This window comes from Saimiri boliviensis, chromosome 15 (assembly GCF_048565385.1).
Source record: "Saimiri boliviensis isolate mSaiBol1 chromosome 15, mSaiBol1.pri, whole genome shotgun sequence".
Taxonomy (NCBI): Eukaryota; Metazoa; Chordata; class Mammalia; order Primates; family Cebidae; genus Saimiri; species Saimiri boliviensis.
The window spans coordinates 88,411,841-88,430,149 of NC_133463.1; the positions used below are offsets into that span (position 1 = coordinate 88,411,841).

Here is an 18,309-nt window from a genome sequence, read left to right on the forward strand (position 1 = left end):
CCAGGGGCTGACAGCTGCGGAGGTTCGGCTCAGGCCAGGGAGCGCTCACCCTCCACCCTCCACCCTCCACAGCCACACCCATGCCAGGCTTTCTCACCAACCCCCGGGGCCTGCTGGCTCTTTGTTGGGGTGGGGGCTGTCCTGAGCATGGACAGATCTTGAGTAGCAGGCCTGGCACCCGCCCACTGGAGTCCACCAGCACCCCCTCGGGCCTGACACCCTAGCGTGTGTCCAGACATTACCACATACCCCTGGCAGTGAAACTACCCCACGGAGAACTTTCAGACCCTGAGCCACCCCAGCGGTGGCTTCCTCGGGAGGCAGCTGGCGAGGGAGCAGGGACAGGCACATGGGCCTCGGGCTCTCTGGGGAAAGGCCAAGGCTGACAGCACCTCCCTCTGGGCACTGCTGCCGGGTTGAGAGTGCACTGCCCTGCACCCCACCCAGCCTTGCCTGGGCGCTGCAGGCGTCAGGAAGCATCAGAAGTGGCCGCTCTGCCAGCCCTGCCTGTTGGAAATGGCACACGGGGCCCTCGCCTCTGCTGCCCTCTCCCGGCATCCATGTCCCACGTGCTTGTGACTCACTCCCCGCCCACACTCTCTCCAGCGGAGCTCCCTGAGTCAGCCGAACCCATCACTGCTCATGCTGGCTCCCAGGCCCCTGCTAGTCAGACTTCCCATGGCCACAGCAACAAGGCTCCTCTTCCCAAGGTCACCGGTGACCTCTGCATCACACAGACCCACGGCCATACCTCCGGCCTTGCTGCGTCTGGCTGGCCACAGGACAAACTTCCTTTGGTGCCTAGGGCCCTGCGCCTGGCCTCCCCACCCCAGCCTCTCCCATCTCCGCTGCTGGGTCCTCCCACTCCAGGCCTTGAACTCCAGCCTTCTCCAAGGCCCAGGGCTTGGAATACTACCTGTCTGCTTGAGGATTCCTGGACCCTGTCTCCCCTGATGCCAGCCTCCTGGTTCCCAATGTCCATTCATCCTCTGTGCTCAGATGCTCCGCAGAGGCCTCGGCGTCCTGTTCACCCACGTCCGGTACTCACCCTCCCAACAGCCTCCCTGTCCAATGCTGACAGGGTCTCTCCTGCAGTCCAGGCCAAGAGCCTAGATTTTTCCTTCAGGCACAGCCCAATCCAACCAGGGCCAGCAAGCCCTGAGGCTCTCTCTTCATAACAACTCAGAGTCCAGGCGCTCCCTCCCCTGTCCCCCTGCTCTCGCCTGGCCAGGCCATCAGCCCCTCTCGGCTTCATGAAGCCAGAGCTGGCCACTGTTAGTCAGGGGCCTCCGGACGGCTCCAGACGATCGGAGGGAGCCTTAGTTCCCCAGAGGCCCCCCCAGGCTGCACATCTGCCCTCACGGCCCTCCCACAGCTCCGCTGAGCACCTGCCGCCTCTGTGATGGGCTCATGATCATCTCACCTGGGTGCCTCCACCAGGATTTCTGGTCCTGTGCTGCCCAATTATGGCCCAGACTCCCTGCACACAGTAGGCACTCAATAAATATAGAACCTGTGGACTAAGGAGCGGCACTTTCAGTTTCCAGGCAGCTCTGGATTGGTCTTCGCTCATTCCCATGAACCTGTCTCACCGCAGGGCCCGTGCCCACACCCACGGCTGTCCGACTTGGAATCCGGGTTCTTACCACGGTATCTTATCACCCTGCTCCCTGATGAATGCAACGGACTATTTCCGGGAGTGTGTAACTCGGTGGCCCTCAGAGCCTGGTCCCGCATGCAGCAGCATCGGACCTTTGTGCTCACTTGCTAGGGGTGGAAATTCCTGGCCCTGATCAGTCCTGCTGAGTAGGACACTCTGGAAATGAGCCCCGCTGGGGTTCAGGTGTGAGGACACTGTGGTGACCCAGCACAGGCCTGTGCACACAGCAGGCGATCACCACCGCCCACTTGCCAAATACAGAGGGTCACTGCCTTAAGGCAGTTCAATTTAGGATTCTTAACTCTGTGATGGTGAGAGCGAAGCAGATTTAGCGCACTGCCTGGCTCAGGATGGCTTTCTCAGATGAGCCCCACCGTGGCTGCGAGCTCCAGCAGATCCATGCCACAGGGGCTGCCCACAGCCTCCACAGTTCCCTTCTGCACAAATGCACATGTTATCTGATTCTACGTATTCGCCGTTGTTGTCATCCAAATGTTAAGACAACTGCCAGGGTTGGCAAAGATGCTGGTCATCCTGGAGATGTCTTTCTCGCCTACATCACAGGTTGGTGGCCTCAGAGGAGTGGAAGAAGCAAACCCTGGCCCTGCTGTGGACTGGATGTTTAGCAGGTCAGGACGTGCCCAAGGAGGGTGCAGCTCCATCACCCCCCACACCGTCAGCCCCAAGCCTCTGAGGCAGGCAGGTGGCCACACGTCCTGCCCTGGCCTGGGAGCTGCCAACAGTGTGTCCCATGAGGAGCTTTCAGTCCAAAGTCCCAGCATGATGCAGCGTCCATGCCCAGCCTGGTGTGGGAAGCATGGGGGTCCCTGGTTCACACAGCAGTCACTGCTGTGGAGGGGGAAGCCCATCTCCTGGCCCCTTGAGGCGTACCCTGCTCTGCCTTGCCCAATGGCATTTCAGGCACGAATTTCTGTGTCTGAAAGCCCAGCCACGGTGCTCAAGCTCCTGCAGATGCCCCTGGCCACCAGCAAGTGTGAGCAGCCAGATCTATGTCTGACATCTTTGCTCTGCTGTGGCCAGGAGAGCGCCGGCCCAGGTGAAGGAACCCTGCCCCACTACACACCGCACCCCACCCGGCCAGGAGTCCCACGGTGCCTGGTCCACAGGTGGACGGGAAGGCTCTGGGCCTCACCTGCCCTGGGGCAGCAGGATGTTGTTCACGCCTCCCAGCTTGACGTTGATCTTCAGACAGAGGTTGGACAGGGTCTGCGGCGTGGTCCTCTGCACGTTCTTCATCTGCACGCACTGCGTGGCCATCCCCAGTACCGTGTCTCCCACGCGCTTCACCTCAGCTAAGGGACACGAGAGGCACACATACAGCTCTGCTGGCGCCAGCCCTCGCACCCCCATCTGGCAGTGCAACCACAGCAGCTATGCTGGGCTTTGTGTGTCCCCCTCTGTCCAAGGTCACTGGCCCTAAGAGGGACCCCACACTCCTTGGAGTCCAGGCTCCAGCATGGCCGTGCTCACCTCGCCCAGGCCAGGCTTCCCCTCCTCCCTTAGGAAGGGAAGCTGGGTGAGTCTATCTCACACCTCCAGTTCATGAACAAAACCATTTAAATCCCTAATCCCAGGGCCCCAGGGAAAGAGAGAAAGAGCCCAGCTAGAAGGAAGGACCCGCCTCTCCTGCTTAGGAAGGCCACTCACACTGGCCAGGTGTGATGGCTTATGCCTGTAATCCCAGCACTCTGGGAGGCCAAGGCAGGCAGATCACCTGACGCCAGGAGTTTGAGACCAGCCTGGCCAACATGGCGAAACCCCATCTCTTCTAATAAAACAAAAATTAGCCAGGCATGGTAGCATGTGCCTGTAATCCCAGCTACCTGGGAGGCTGAGGCAGGAGAACCACTTGAACTCAGGAGATGGAGGCTGCAGTGAGCCAAAATCACACCACTGTACTCCAGGCCAGGAGACAGCCAACCCTTGTCTCAATTAAAAAAAAAAAAAAGGAAAAAAAAAAAACGAAGGCCACTCATACCATGGTGTTCTGGCTGCAGGCAAATGATTGGGTGGTTAAAAATAAAAACACTGGCACCCTCAAAATCCTTGGCAGATGTAAACCCGACATCAAAGAGCTCCATGGCTCCCCCCACCCCTCAGCTATTCCTGGTCTCTTTCGTGAAGCAACTGGTCAGCTGCTCACTGGGCAGCCTGGGAAACGGTGACTCCCAGGACAATGTCACCAGGATGTCAACACTAACAGATCAATCTTTCCTTCTTTTTTTGGGATGTTGAACTTGGAGGAGAGAAGTGTGGCTTTTACGTGTCAATAAGGTGTCCGTGGCTGGATGTAGGGCCCTTTGGGTGACCCCCTGGCATGAAGGACTTTAAAAAAATTCCACAAAATTCTGTGGTGGGCACAGAGATGACACATGGGCAGGGAGCTGACCCTAGTGCTATGCTCTGCACATGAAACAAATGCGCCTGCATCCAGCCGACACATACGTGGTGTGGGGGACCTGCCGCCCACACACATGCCAAGGCCTGTGCCACCTGAGGCTGCTGGCTGCCCAGGACCATGCCGTTGCACAGGATGACGGAAAGGCCCCGAACACAGATGTGGCAGTGATCAGAAACCACCTCTTCTTTCTCAGCCTCCGAAAGGAGCACCTTCTCAGTGCAGCGGAAACACAGAGGGGCCGTGGAAGGAACAAACACCCACAGAGACCACGACCTCTCCCCACAGCCAGCAGGAGCGCCCACACCTACCGTATACCGGCGTCTTGCCGGGCAGAATGACCACCACCAGCTGCAGGCCTGCGTACGTGTTCTTCAGGTGCCGGAACATGGGCTCCACGCTGTCTGCCCCCTGCGCGTACTTGCAGAAGCACGGCTGGCCCTGGATGGGCATGCCGGCGTCCCGCGAGATCTTTCTGAGCTGCTCTGTGAAGGACCTGGAGGAGAAGGCTCAGTTCGCTACAAAGCACTGGGAATGGCGGAGAACTCAGGCGGACCAGAGGCCCTCAAGCAAGGCCAGCATTTTTACGAAGCCCAAAGCACTGTTACTGAGCTCAAAGCTTTTCTTAACGTCCCGGACAAAGCCAGAATTCAGAGCTACATCTCCTAAAACATACTAACGCATGAGAAAGGTGAAGCGTGCTCAACAAGACATGTAAGCACACTTCAAAGTCACGTGTGGCAACCCCGCCACGATAACAGCAGCCTTTGCACCGCGCTGACGCTGCCTCGCGGCTGTGGTGGCTCCGGCACGGAGATGCCATGCTGTCCCTGTAGAGCTGCTGAGCAGCCCCGAGAGCTCCGGTGAAGGAGGCCAGCGCCCTCCCCACGCACAGGGCAGGCACCGTCAGCGCCAGGGAGATTTCCAGCTCACCGTCCTTTTGCATATTTCCCCCCAGTTGTTCTGAGGGGCACAACTTGGACTGCGTGACATCATCACAAAAGAACCACAACAGCCTGCAGCACGGCCCGAGGAGATGCAGCAGCTGGCTGCACCGGCCTTGAGAAGCTAGGGCGGGGCGGGAGGCAGGGCAGCGGCTTCTATTTTAAGCCGAAGACTAAGAATCATGTCACCTTCTACAATAAGGGCGAGGACACGGCACTCCAACCCAGCCAGTGTCCAATTTCCTGTACATTACAGCAGGTCAAGAAGCATGTGTGTGTTCACCCGTATCTTCAGCTCCGGGACACAGCGAAGAAAGGGGCCAAGGACAGAAGACAGGGCAGAAAGCGACCCCGTGTTCAGCAGTGTGGACACAAGGTGGCCTCAGAAGGACAGATGGCCACTTGCCAGCAAGATGTCAGCTCCAGGAGTCAGGCCCGTTCACAGCCCGCCCCTGCTGGATCGGCCAAGGTACCCACTACACCTGCCAGGCAGGAGTTCTCTCCTGTTGTCCCCACAGAGTGAGGAGCAAAGACTTTGTTTCCTTTGAAGCCTGGCACAAAGGCTTGAGCCACACTGCTGTGTGCTCCCAACACCAGGTCAGGCTGGGCCCATCCCTGGCACAGCTGTGCTGACCGAGGCAAGGGTCCTGGCTGAGGGGTAGGCACTACCATGGCACTCGGGCTTCCTAGAGAGCCCGGTGCTCACATGGGCAGGTGGCAGAGACACAACCCAAAACTTCTCTCCTCTTATTTTCATTACTCCCCTTGTATGGGAAGGAAGAGAATACTCCCAGCCTTTCCACCTCTCTATTTCACCATCACTTCCTGATAATTTTTCTTGAGATGGAGTCTCACTTTTTTACCCAGACTGGAGTGCAGTGGCGTGATCTTGATTCACCGCAACCTCTGCCTCCCAGGTTCAAGTGATTCTCCAGCCTCAGGGCCCCGAGTAACTGGGACTACAGGCACGTGCCACCACACCTGGCTAATTTTTATAATTTTTGTAGAGATGGGCTGGTCTCAAACTCCTGACTGCAAGTGATCCTCCTGCCTCAGCTTCCCAAAGTGCTGGGGATTACAGGCGTAAGCCACTGTGCCCAGCCCATCTCTCTCTGATTCGGTCTTCATTTTCTCCTTCTAACTTAATTTACAGAAATATGGAGCTAAAATATTTCTTAAAATAACTGTAGTTCATTGAATCTAATTTTCTCTTTTGCCCTTACTTACGAACTTCCTCACATCCTGTTTGGTTTTTATTGAGATGGAATCTCACTCTGTTGCCCAGGCTGGAGTGCAGTGGCGTGACCTCGGCTCACTGCAACCTCCACCTCCTGGGTTCAAGCGATTCCTCCCTCAGCCTCCTGAGTACCTGTATAGGGAGTATAGGCATCCACCACCAAAAATTAGCTGGCTAATTTTTGTATTTTTAGTAGAGATGGGGTTTCACCATATTGGCCAGGCTGGTCTTGAACTCCTGACTTCATGATCTGCCCACCTTGGCCTCCCAAAGTGCTAGATTACAGGCATGAGCCACCGCGCCCAGCCAGATCCTGTTTGGTTCTGTCTACAGTCTGCACTACTTCTTGATGCTAACTGCAAGGGTGGGTCCCAGCAGCGAGAGAGGCACCAATGGGGCCTGCATGTCTTGCCCTGGCCCAGCCAACGATCTTTGACAGGGAAAGGCTGATGAACCCTGACATCAAAACCCATGCCAGTGCCCTCACCCCGCCCCATCCACAGTCAGTCCTGCAAGTGTTCCCTCCAGCTGCCCAGCGGGCAGGACTCAGGCCGGAGCCTCTGCCTATGGCGGCCTTACTTCAGATGGACTTCTGTGCACTGGCGCTGGGGGGCGAAGCACGCAATGGCCCACACCTTGATCTCGATGCCCGTGTGGAACTGCTTGTTCCGCATGTCCCAGACGCCCTGGACAGGGGTTGCAATCGCTTTATTCTGCAAATGGCAAAAGGTTCAGGGTAAGAAAAAATGGAAGACATATTCCTTTAACCTTAGAGTTCGTCACTTTCATTGTTGGTCCCCCTGACCAATGACAGCTCCTCGGGTAAAGAATTTTCTTGTTGTTTCCTGTCTGTGACCTGCTTAGTGATGCAGACAACCAGGAGGATGGTTAGATGCATGGGCCGGTGGAGGTGGCTGGGTGGGCGGGTGGCTGATGGGTGGATAAGGGGGTGGGTGGTTGGATGATGGGTGTATAAGGGGGTGAGTGGGTGGTTGATGGGTGGATAAGGGGGTGTGTGGGTGGCTGATGGGTAGATGGTTGATGAGTGGATAAGAGGGTGGGTGAGTGGTTGATGGGTGGATAAGGGGGTGTGTGGGTAGCTGATGGGTAGATGGTTGATGGGTGGATAAGGCGGTGGGTGGGTGGCTGATGGGTGGATAAGGGGGTGTGTGGGTGGTTGATGGGTGGATAAGAGGGTGTGTGGGTGGCTGATGGGTGGATAAGGGGGTGGGTGGATGGTTGATGGGTGGATAAGGGGGTATGTGGGTGGTTGATGGGTGGATAAGGGGGTGGGTGGATGGTTGATGGATGGATAAGGGTGTGTGTAGGTGGCTGATGGGTGGATAAGGGGGTGGGTGGATGGTTGATGGGTGGATAAGGGGGTGGGTAGATGGCTGATGGGTGGATAAGGGGATGGGTGGGTGGCTGATGGGTGGATAAGGTGGGTGAGTGGGTGGTTGATGAGTGGATAAAGTGGGTGGGTGGGTGGTTGATAGGTGGATAAGGTGGATGGGTGGGTGGGTGGATGGTTAATGGGTGGGTAAGGTGGGTAGGTGGGTGGGTGGATAAGGTGGGTGGGTAAATGGTTGATGGGTGGACAGGGTAGGTGGGTGGATGGAGAATTGGATACGCGGGTGGGTGGGTAGATGGATGGACAGACGGATGGACGATCGGGTAGGGAGTAGACAGAGTTGGATGGAGGATGGATGGGTAGGTAATGAACAGACAGATGGGGGCTAAGCCAGGAGGAGGGAGGCCCAAAGCTCCATCCAACCTCATCGGTAGCCTGGAGGAACAGAGGTGCCTTGCCATGCTACCGGAAGGCCTCCTGTGCTATACCACGCTTTCCCTCATTTCCCCTCCCCTCTCCTCAGTGACGTCGGAAGGGGAGATGAGAGCTGGGAGTGAGTCCATAGCTTTTTCCACTCAGCATGCCACTGCCCGCAGCTGTTTCGGAAATGGGAGCTACTTCCACTTGACAAGAGAAACATGAGCCGCGCAAATATGCTGTCAGCTCTCAACTAGAACGGACCAGCCCCAAGCACTGTCACCAAGGAATCTCTAAATTGACTTCAAGTGATTCTCAAGAAAAGGGTGGGCCAGGAAGGGTCCGGAGTGGGTTCCTGAGAGGGCAACAGAGAACTGGGAAAAAGAGACTTTTCTTTTAATTGTTTTATATCTTTGGAATTCTGAAGGTATAAAATTCTGAAGTGGGAGGGACAGGCACTCCTAGGCCTGGGGGCATCACTAAAGGATGTGGCTGCCTGAGTCACCATCATTTACTCTGTAGAGGTTTTGGTTTTTTTAGCAGAAAACATTTTTCTTCCAAAATACAAGCCTGCTGTAGAAATCAGACATGTGATAGAAATAAATGCCTTGTTTCCTCTATTTTATAGTTACTGCCCGTTCCCACCAGCCTCCCTGTGTGCAAGAGTCTCACCGACAGCCAGGGCTCCAGATGGGGAGTACACACACACACACACGGGCACGCGCACACACACGGGCACGCGCACATATATATATACACACACACACACATGAACACACACACACATGCGCAAACACAGGCTCTAACTATACAGGTGCTTCTCAACCTTGGCACAATTGACATTTGAAGCTCGGTGATACTTTGTCCCCGGCTGTCCTGTGCCCTATAGGCTACCCTACCCACCCACAAGTTGTGACCCAAAAAAAACGTCTCCAGACACTGCCAGATGTCCCCGGGGGGCAAAATCATCCCTGGTCGAGAACTCCTGCTGTGCACTATGCTTTTTGAGGGAATACTTTGCGTTTTTGCACTAACAATGGACCAGGGGTTAGGCAGGGTAGGGGACAGGAGTGTTTCCTCCTATTAAAATGTTTTAGAAGTCTGGAAAAATGTATTCATGCATTAACGGAAGCATTACAAGCTCAGTCAATTGCGGTGGCTCACGTCTGTAATCCCAGCTGAGCGGGGACGACTGTTTGAGCCCAGGAGTTCAAGACCAGCCTGAGTAACATAGTCGCTGTCACTACAAAACACTGAAAACCTAGCTGGGTGTGGTGGTGCCTGTGGTCTCAGCAGTTCGAGAGGCTGAGGCCAGAGGATCTCTTGAGACTGGAAGGTCAAGGCTGTAGTGAGCTATGATCACACCACTGCACTGCAGCCAGGGCAACAGAGCAGACTCTGTTTCAAACATATTACGAGCTCTCTCTCTTCATTTTTTTGAGACAGAGTCTCACTCTGTTGCCCAGGCTGGAGTACAGTGGTGCAATCTCAGCTCACCGTAACCTCCACCTCCCATGTTCAAGTGATTCTCTTGCCTCAGTCTCCCAAGCAGCTGGGATTACAGGCATGTGCCACCACACCCTGCTAATTTTTGTATTTTTTAGTAGAGATGGAGTTTAACCATGCTGATCGGAGGCTGGTCTTGAAACTCCTAACCTCAGGTGATCCTCCCACCTTGACCTCCCAAAGTGCTGAGATTACAGGCGTGAGCCACCACGCCCCACCTACAAGCTCCCTTAATCCCTACACTCAGAGCTTTGCAAGGTTGGCTTACACAAGCTGTTCTGTTTTTTTGGACAACCAGCCCTTGCTAAGAGGCAGGAGCCCAAGGGAACAGAAGCCAGCAGAGCTGTGAAGTGGCTGGATGAACAGCTCCATCCCTCACAGGGGCCACACACTCCTCTCGCCCTCCCAGGGTGTCTCCTCCCTGACTCGTGAAGGGGAATCATCAGCTCTTCCTACTGGGCCTGGGCTGTGTTTCTATAGCGTTTGGAGCCCGGGGGACACACAAGCCATGGAGGGTCTAAAGGGCCTTGCTCAGACTCCCTTCAGAGAGACGGGGAGTGGCTGTGGCCACCTCCAGCGACGCAAACCCCCACGGGATGGGGTTCCAAGCAACAGGACCAGGACAAGACACGCATGCACAGCAACACAGAACGGCAGCAGCCTCTCGGAGAAAGCTCTAAGAAAATGTTAGCTAGGAAACAGCGAAGCACAGAAATATAGGTAATGCTGTTATTTTCACAGAAAGGGGTGACTCATCCCTGGGTGATTTTACAAAGGGGAAAGATAACACCAATTGCTTCCTGAGACGGCAACAGAGAACAGGGCAAAGGAGACTTTTCCTCTAATTGTTTTATATCTTCGGAATTCTGAAACATTTCAAAAACAGAACTTTATTATTTTTTTTGTTTTTGAGATGAGTCTCACTCTGTCACCCAGGCTGGAGTGCAGTGGTGCAGTCTCAGCTCACTGCAACCTCTGCCTCCCAGGTTCAAGTGATTCTCCTGCCTCAGCCTCCTGAATAGCCAGGATTGCAGGCACGTGCCACCATGCCTAGCTAATTTTTGTATTTTTAGTAGAGATGGGGTTTCATGTTGGCCAGGTTCGTCTCAAACGCCTGACCTCAAGCGATCCGCCCGTCCCAACCTCCCAAAGTGCTGGGATTACAGATGTGGGCCACCGTGCCCAGCCCAGAACTTATGTTTTAAAATAAGACAGAAAAAATAAGCAAACAAACCCCAAAACCTCGCTATGGGTCTTGAGGATGAGAATAAAATTCCATTAGGTAGAAACTAGGGTGTGAAAAGTCAGGCAGGCCCTCCCATGGATGCCAGGTGCTTAAGAAAGTCAGTGACGTCTGACACTAAGGCCCTGTAGAGTCCTGGGGTCCCTCCCAGCGTGGTCACCTCCGGGCCTTGCCCACCAGCCAGACATGCCGGGCTTGCACCCGAGGGCCTGCCCAGGAGGAAAAGAAAGAAGACCCCAAAGGGCTCAGTGCCCAAGACACCTTTGGTTACACACTGATGAAAAGTAGAAGTTAGGAGCTGGACACAGTGGTTCCTGCCTGTATTCCCAGCTACTTGGGAGGCTTAGGTGAGAGGTGTGTTTGAACTGCAGGAGTTAGAGGCTGCAGTGAGCTATGATCATGCCACTGCATTCTAGCTTGAATGACAGAGCAAGGCCCTGTCTCAAAACAAACCAAACTAGGGCTCATGCCTGTAATCCCAACTTTGGGAGGCCAAGGCAGGTGGATCACCTGAGGTTGGGAGTTCAAGACCAGCTTGACCAACACGGAGAAATCCCGTCTCTACTAAAAATACAAAAATTCAGCCAGTCATGGTGGTGAATCCCTGTAAGCCCAGCTACTCAGGATGCTGAGGCAGGAGAATTGCTTGAACCTGGGAGGCAGAAGCTGTGGTGAGCCGAGATCATGGCACTGCACTGCAGCCTGGGCAACAAGAGTGACATTCCACCTCAAAAAAACAAAAACAAAAACAAAAAACTAGAAGTTAAATTAGTAAGGGCAAAAAACGGTTACCAACACCCCCAAAGCAAAAGTCAGAGAATAGAAAAGTGGCCCAGGCTTCTGGGAAGTAACTCAACACTCAGTGAGTATCTATCAGCACACAAACAATGGTGCTCTCTAAACCTTCATGGGATAATGCAAATTATCTTTTGAAAATATTCAGGATAATTCAGAAAAACTTTAAAAAGGACTGAGGAAAGTCATTCCTTTAACAAGTCCCGAGCTTTTTACAGGCTCAGCCTGGAGTAGAAAAGATTCTCTTCCTGGAACATGGTCTACACCGCGGGTGATGGCTCAGAACCTGAGAGGGGTCACAGGGCAGACACAGGCCCCGCAGCCGCACGCACCCCGACGCCCTGCACGTACCCGGCCCCCGTAGAGGATGGAGGGTGGCTGCAGCACCCGCCCAGTCACGTCTGTCATCTCATCTTTGACCATGATTCCAAATTCACGGACGTACGGGTCTGTGTTGAAGCTCGCGCTTCGCATCTGGCAAAGGGAAAAAAGAAAACGCACCGAGTGGGCGGGGGCCTCCGCTCTCTACGGCAGCCACGTCCATTTCAAGCATCAGGGGTTTCTGTGCCAGGGCAACTGGACCGGACTCCACGGGGCGCCCCGCATGGGACTGATGCTCACCAATTTGCTAATCTCCTCTTGCCGATCGGGCGCTGACCTGGCAGTTGCTCTGATCATGGTTGAGGTCTGATTGTCCGTTAATTTTTTAATGCATCTTTGTCCTGCCACTATGTTACAGACCTGCAAAGAAGACGCAGAGACAGGCATCAGCGCCTCACTGGTGCGACCAGGGGAGCGGGAAGGGGGCTCAGGGGCTGGTGGCCTGGCTCTGCCCGGGACGGTCTCTGCCTCAGTCCTGGGCTATGAAGCGCTGGGCAGGTGCCCGCTGCTGGGCTGGCTCCTGCTCCACAGCCTTCCGCTTCATAACAGAAACCCCTGCTAAGTAAACCCGTCGTCGTGCAAACACGCAGACCCCAAGGACCCCACAGCCTCTGTGGCCGGCCCACCAGGCGAGCGGGGCTGTGTCCTGACACCGGCCCTTCTGGGCCCTCTCCCGTCTTCAGGGCTGCGGGGGTGAAAGCGTCTACAGGTGCGAAGGACGTCTACCTGTGGGACCAGGCACTGGAGCCACCCAGCCCCGCCTGAGTGACAGGCAAGCACCGAGAATCTAAACGCCCAGGGAAGAGTGACAATGTGTGGCTCAGGATCATTGTTGGAGCCTTTCCTGAGGCAAGGATTTTTGGAACAGCTGTGATATTAGAGAGTGAGTGACACAACCGTGCAGTGACGGATGACAGAGCACCTGCCTCCCCTGTGGGACCTGCAGGAGCGCTACACTCTCAGTCAAGGCTCATGGCAACCCTCCAGAGCTGCCGACCCCACCTTACTGAAGGCAAAACCGAGGTGCAGCGCCGCTCATGAACCCACCCGACTTCCCACAGCAGCAGAGGCGGGGCCGTTTGCACCTGACAGGGGCTGCAGTGGTTTCTCGAAGCTGCATGCCCCAGCCTGGGCTGCCCTCCCAACCCCACTCGAGAGGGAGGTGCAAGCGAGAGGGAGACTTGCCTCCAGGGGAAGGTAGGTGTGTTTCTGCTCCTGTCCGACTTGTAAACATGGGAGGTGGGGGTAGCGCAGAACCAGCTTGTGCCTGTCCTTGAAGTACTGGGCCACCGTGCACTCCACCGTCTGCCCGCTCTCCTGCTGCAGCGGGAATCTGGGGAGCAAAGGGCCTTTCAGGCTGAGGTCATCCCAGGCCCCGTTCCTGCACCGCGTTTCATCTGTCATTTGCTTTTTAGGGTGAGGTGTGAGGAGCACGCGTTCAAGCACTTCCAGGAGTGAGTACCACATGCTCTGGGGCATCTGGGATGTTGCCGGGCCCCTACATTCTCGTTTTCTCTCTGGGGCTGGGAAATAAAAACTACCTACATGTGTCATTACTCCATCATCATAAATCACCCACAACGCCACAGTGTGCGTCAAGGAGTCAGGACGAATGGAGACATCCAGAAAGAAAGGTCTGTGCGTCTTCCAGAGAGCATGGTAACCCTGGAGGCCATTTCCATGCCGCACACCCAGTGCCCAGAAGGCCGGCGGCCCCCAGGACAGGAGGAGGGCAGGCCAGGCCTATTCCGGCAGCCAGGGCCTCTGCGTGGTGACAGGGGGGTGCGGCATGGGCAAGTACGGGGAGGCCTGTGGGCACAGGAAGGGTGGGCCTCTGTGTGGGGACAAGGGGACGGGGCAGCTGGCACAGGGCAAGGACCACATGGCTCAGTTTCCACTACATCAAGCCGTTCCCTCCGTCCAGACTGCCAGGCCACCTGTGGCCTCTGCCAGGCAGGGGAGGGGGCCAGGCCAGGCTACAGGCCGTCTCCTCCTTCTGCTCTCTGGGCCCCAGGCATCTTGGTTCCTTCGGTGCCTGGCCACAAGCCTGGCGCTTTACATGGAATGATCCATGAAGTGGATGAAACCTACTGGCCTGGGAGACATTAAGTGGAGCACTGGGGCCAAATCTATCGTCCCCTTCAGAAAGGAACTCCAGTACAACCCGAAAGCAGTGCACTCTCATCCCGCCACCGGCCTAGATACCAGACTGTGCTCTTGCCGTAATAACGGGACACACAGACTGGCCCAGGGAGGAGGGCGCGCATCAGGGCCACAGCCCCTCCACCCCCAGCACTCAGGATGGGACGACGAACACAGAAGACCCTTCTCTCGTCTGTGAGGCTCACAAAGGAAGAGGGAGAGAGCGCCCGGGGCCTGCCCTCCCGGCACCCAGGTGGAATTTCATGATCTGAGTTTATTTTCTTAGGTGAAATCTGGAACCTACTGAGCTATGTAACGAACAATTTTTGGGACTGAAAAACAGAATGAAATGGTCCTTTCCAGGGAATCATGGCTCCAAAGTGTGCCCAGTGGAGCGACAGCAGGGACCCCAGCCCAGAGAGTCTGAAAGGAAGGGTGCGTTACGTTTGGTGACTGGCGGGCCGCCGGGTGACGTTGCAGACACGGTACTTCCTCTTCATCTGCCCACAGTGCGTTATCTCCACCTTTAGACCTGGGGACACAGAACATAGCATCAGGGTCTGGGCTGTCCCGAGCCTGAGCGCAAGCTCCACTTCCCAAGAATCCATTTTCATAGGAAGGTGGCTGCCGACCCAAGTTGTGGGGGCTCCATAGGGCTGCAGGGCTTCCCTAGGAAGGTTGACCCACAGGTCACCCCAGTTGGGTCCATCTCACCTACAAGAGTACACGTGGTAGGGGAAGGCTCAGCTTACAGCATGGGGTGTCCACCCTCGTGCTGTTCTGAGCCCCTCATGAGTCACTGGGGTTGCATGGGGTACGTGGATGGCCCTGCAAATGGCCTTCGGAAAGCAGGCAGGGCTTGTGGAGCCAGTGGTAGCCCCCACTCTGCTGCTGATGGACAGAAGGAGCCTGGTAAGTCCTAGACCCCCGGATGTGAATTTCTTAGAACAGAAAGCAGGCGGAGCAGGTGCAGACACCTGCTGGGGCTGCAGAAGGATTAAATGAAAACAAAAGGAAATGCATCCTCGGTTCCAGCGTCAGAAACGCTGGTCACAGCCACGCTGCTGTTTCAGTCCTGACCTCATGACTTGGACATGACCGATTCCCCGACCTGGTCCTCACCCCACGGGGTTGCATTTATTTGGGAAACCCTTACTCCTGCTCTGGAAATGGGTCTAACTCATCTCCGTGCTACTTCATCTGACGGCTACAGTCTGCCACCTCCACCTCCCCAAACATGCACGGGACCCAGCACTGCAAAACGCAGTCCCGGAGGCAGACCGAGAAGGGGCCTCCCAGCCCTTAGCCAGGTGTGCCGGGACAGTTCATTACCTTTAATTTCTTTGGTAAACTTTACCCTTTGGGAATCTGTCAGAGGTTTTTGTTGTTCTTCAATACTTTTAAAATCCAAAACTTCACAAACAAACTCGATTACTGGCTGTGCCTTGTAAAACGCTGTGGCCGACACTGTAGGCGAGGAAAGAAAGGTGAAGGACAAGGTGTGACCGCGGGGCTGCGGGGCAGGCCCGGAGTCCTGGAGGGGCCTCGCAGGCCGGGGTTCTCACTCTCTACCGAAGCCACCCTTGGGCCCAGAGACGGGCAGGCCAGCGGTGAGAAACCTGGGCCCGCGCCGCCGAGCCTCCCTCTGGTCAGGGTGACAGAAAGGAGCCGGCTGGCTCTGAAGACTAAGCCACCCTCTGAGAATAAAGAGTGTTGTAGGATTTTCTGATTATCTTCTGGCACAGATACTTCTGAAATCCATCATTCCCTTTTATACAATTATATTTCGAGAAATGTATAACTGAGCAAGATCAAATTCTCATTCCTAGAGCTTTTCATAATAATCAACTCCCCTATGAGAACACTGATCCTTTTTTGCTGGCCTTCACTCTTGTCTTTTTCACAGGGAGGACAGCGGATGTCCTGCATAGAGCAGCGACCAAGTCTCCCAACAGGGACAGGCCACACCCAGGCTACCGTGGAACCCAGGCCTACCGGAGGCCAGCAGGAAGGAACCCCGGATCCTCAGGCCCACCTCGGCTCCCGAGTGCAGCTCCTTAGGCTGGGCCCTCCTGGCGGCTTCACACTCGCCTGAGAGCCCCTGCCCTAACCCACCCAACACCCCAGCTGAGACGGGCCAGGGGTCACACGGCAGCACCAGCTCTAAGAGGGGTCATGCGTGGAGCTGGCCACATGGCTGCCCGGGTCCTGCCCCCGAGCCCATGCCCAGCCCTGCCCTGCAGTGAAGATGCCAGGGTGCTGCTCACCATCAATATTCAGCATCATTTTCCAGAGAGAAGGCCGGACGGACTGATGGAAGCCAAACCACACTTCTCGGCCCCCGCCAAGAGGGTTGGAGCAGCCTTCAGATGCGGTGAAGAAGGAGCGGCCCACGGGGGTGTACCTGGAACCGAGAGACCCCACCCCCCCTCCTGTCAGATCAACCTCCAGGACAGCCGCCTCTGGTGGGCTTCGCCTGCGTCCGCCACATCCTCATCGGAGTTCTGTTGCCCCTCCTTCTAAAACTGCGTTTACCGTGCGGTACTCCAGCCTGAGTGCACGGCCTGCTGTGTGGGACCCATGGCCTCACCAGGAGACGGCAAAAAACATTTGCTTAAATGCACGGCATAGGTGGAACATGAACCCCAGGGCCCGGCGTGTTTCTGTCCTGGCCTCCTCGTCCTGGCCTCACCTCGCTTTAGTGTCCCCACTGTCTACTCTTCCCCTCACGGGGCCGGCGTCTCCAAGAGCAGATGGAAGCGGGCACCTGCCACGTGCCAGCCCCAGCCGTGTGGCTATCCATGCATGACCCAGCAGCCGCCAGCTCCCTTAGCGGGGGGCTCCCCAGCCAGGCTCCAAGGTCCGGGACCCGCCCGCTGGGGGCTCCCCCGCAGGAGGTGGCAGGGCCAGCGTGAGGGTCACAACCTCTTCGGGCCTGCCAGGGACGCTGTGCTGACCTGGCTAGGGCCACTGGACCAAAGCAGACACATTCTCCAGCACAGCAGCCTCACCCGCCGCATGGACACGTGGGGCCCGGTGGCCCAGGAGGTGCCATCACTAATGATTCTGCAGGGAAAACCCGCTGTGAGCCATGATGCTCCCCACCTGCCGGGGGTGCTGATCCACCACCCCCACGGCCCTTCACCTTCCACCTGAGACGTGTTCACAATCCCGCCTCTACTGCGCTAGTTTTCCAAAAATGAAAACAGCGCTTTCCTCCCTGATCATAAAATTCATGCGAGTAATCCAAAGGAATTCAGAAAAGAACCACAGTAATTTCTGCCACTCAATTAAAAGAATAGACGCCATCTTGGCAACCATCCTTCTAGACTGTTTCTGCACACACCGACCGTCCTCCGTCGACAGTTCAAAGCAGAGACAGTTACACAGGGGGAAGGTGTGTCCCGCCGGGAGTGACAGTCTGGCCTGTATTTGGTCACCTCCTCCCATGCCTGGAGACGGAGACCACCAAGGTCCCTTCCAAAAATCTCACACACGGCCTCAGGGCACCTCCTCTTACACGAAGGAAGCCCCAACCCTCTCCGGGAATCTTAACGCTTTGGTCAGTCCTGGGGTTTGTCAGTGTGGAGCTTGTTTCATTTTAGGCTTTGGTTGGAAAGAAACCAAACTCGAACCTTCCACTTGTGCCCAGGCACCAGCGTGAGGGCAGGCACCCGGGGCAGGAACCTAGGGGCTGACGTGCGGAGCTGGCCTCGCTCCCCCAACAGCGGGTCACTCAGGAAATTAGTGTAATCCTCTGCCCAGCGCCTGGGTGGACTGTGAGCCCTGAAACTGCTCCCCTACGCCCTCTCCCAGCAATCTCACGTGTGGCAATTTGTGGTAACAGAGCAATCTGGAGAATAAAGATGTCCCTAACAGTCACAAAAAGCAGCAGTGATGGTACCCAGGGCTGTGGACGTGCACGCAGCACAAAACTAAGAACATGGCATTATTCTATCACGAGTCCCAAGTGCAAGGGTAAGAGAGAAGCAGAGAAGTACTGAGCACAGAAGGCTGAGGAGCACGAATGCGCACACACACAGGGAGGCCACCTTCTGGCCAGGCCGACAGTGCTGGTGATTGATTGATTGATTGATTGATTTGACGGAGCCTTACTCTGTCGTCAGGCTGGAGTGCAGTGGCACAATCTCAGCTCACTGCAACCTCTGCCTCCCGCGTTCAAGCAATTCTCCTGCCTCAGCCTCCTGAGTAGC

At 55.9% G+C, this 18,309-nt stretch overlaps 1 protein-coding gene across 3 annotated transcripts in view; it reads right to left on the reverse strand.

Annotated features, from left to right (window-relative positions):
• Positions 1–18,309, reverse strand: part of AGO2 (argonaute RISC catalytic component 2) — a 113,714-nt gene that overhangs the window by 16,781 nt on the left and 78,624 nt on the right. For all 3 annotated transcript variants that reach the window (XM_039464617.2, XM_010336011.2, XM_074387212.1), the window contains 9 exons: positions 16,363–16,499; positions 15,428–15,562; positions 14,540–14,627; positions 13,139–13,286; positions 12,194–12,313; positions 11,924–12,046; positions 6,840–6,973; positions 4,391–4,575; positions 2,814–2,973 (listed from right to left, as the gene is read on the reverse strand). In XM_039464617.2, coding sequence (XP_039320551.1) covers positions 2,814–2,973; positions 4,391–4,575; positions 6,840–6,973; positions 11,924–12,046; positions 12,194–12,313; positions 13,139–13,286; positions 14,540–14,627; positions 15,428–15,562; positions 16,363–16,499 — 1,230 coding nt within the window. The remainder of the gene's footprint in view (positions 1–2,813; positions 2,974–4,390; positions 4,576–6,839; positions 6,974–11,923; positions 12,047–12,193; positions 12,314–13,138; positions 13,287–14,539; positions 14,628–15,427; positions 15,563–16,362; positions 16,500–18,309) is intronic.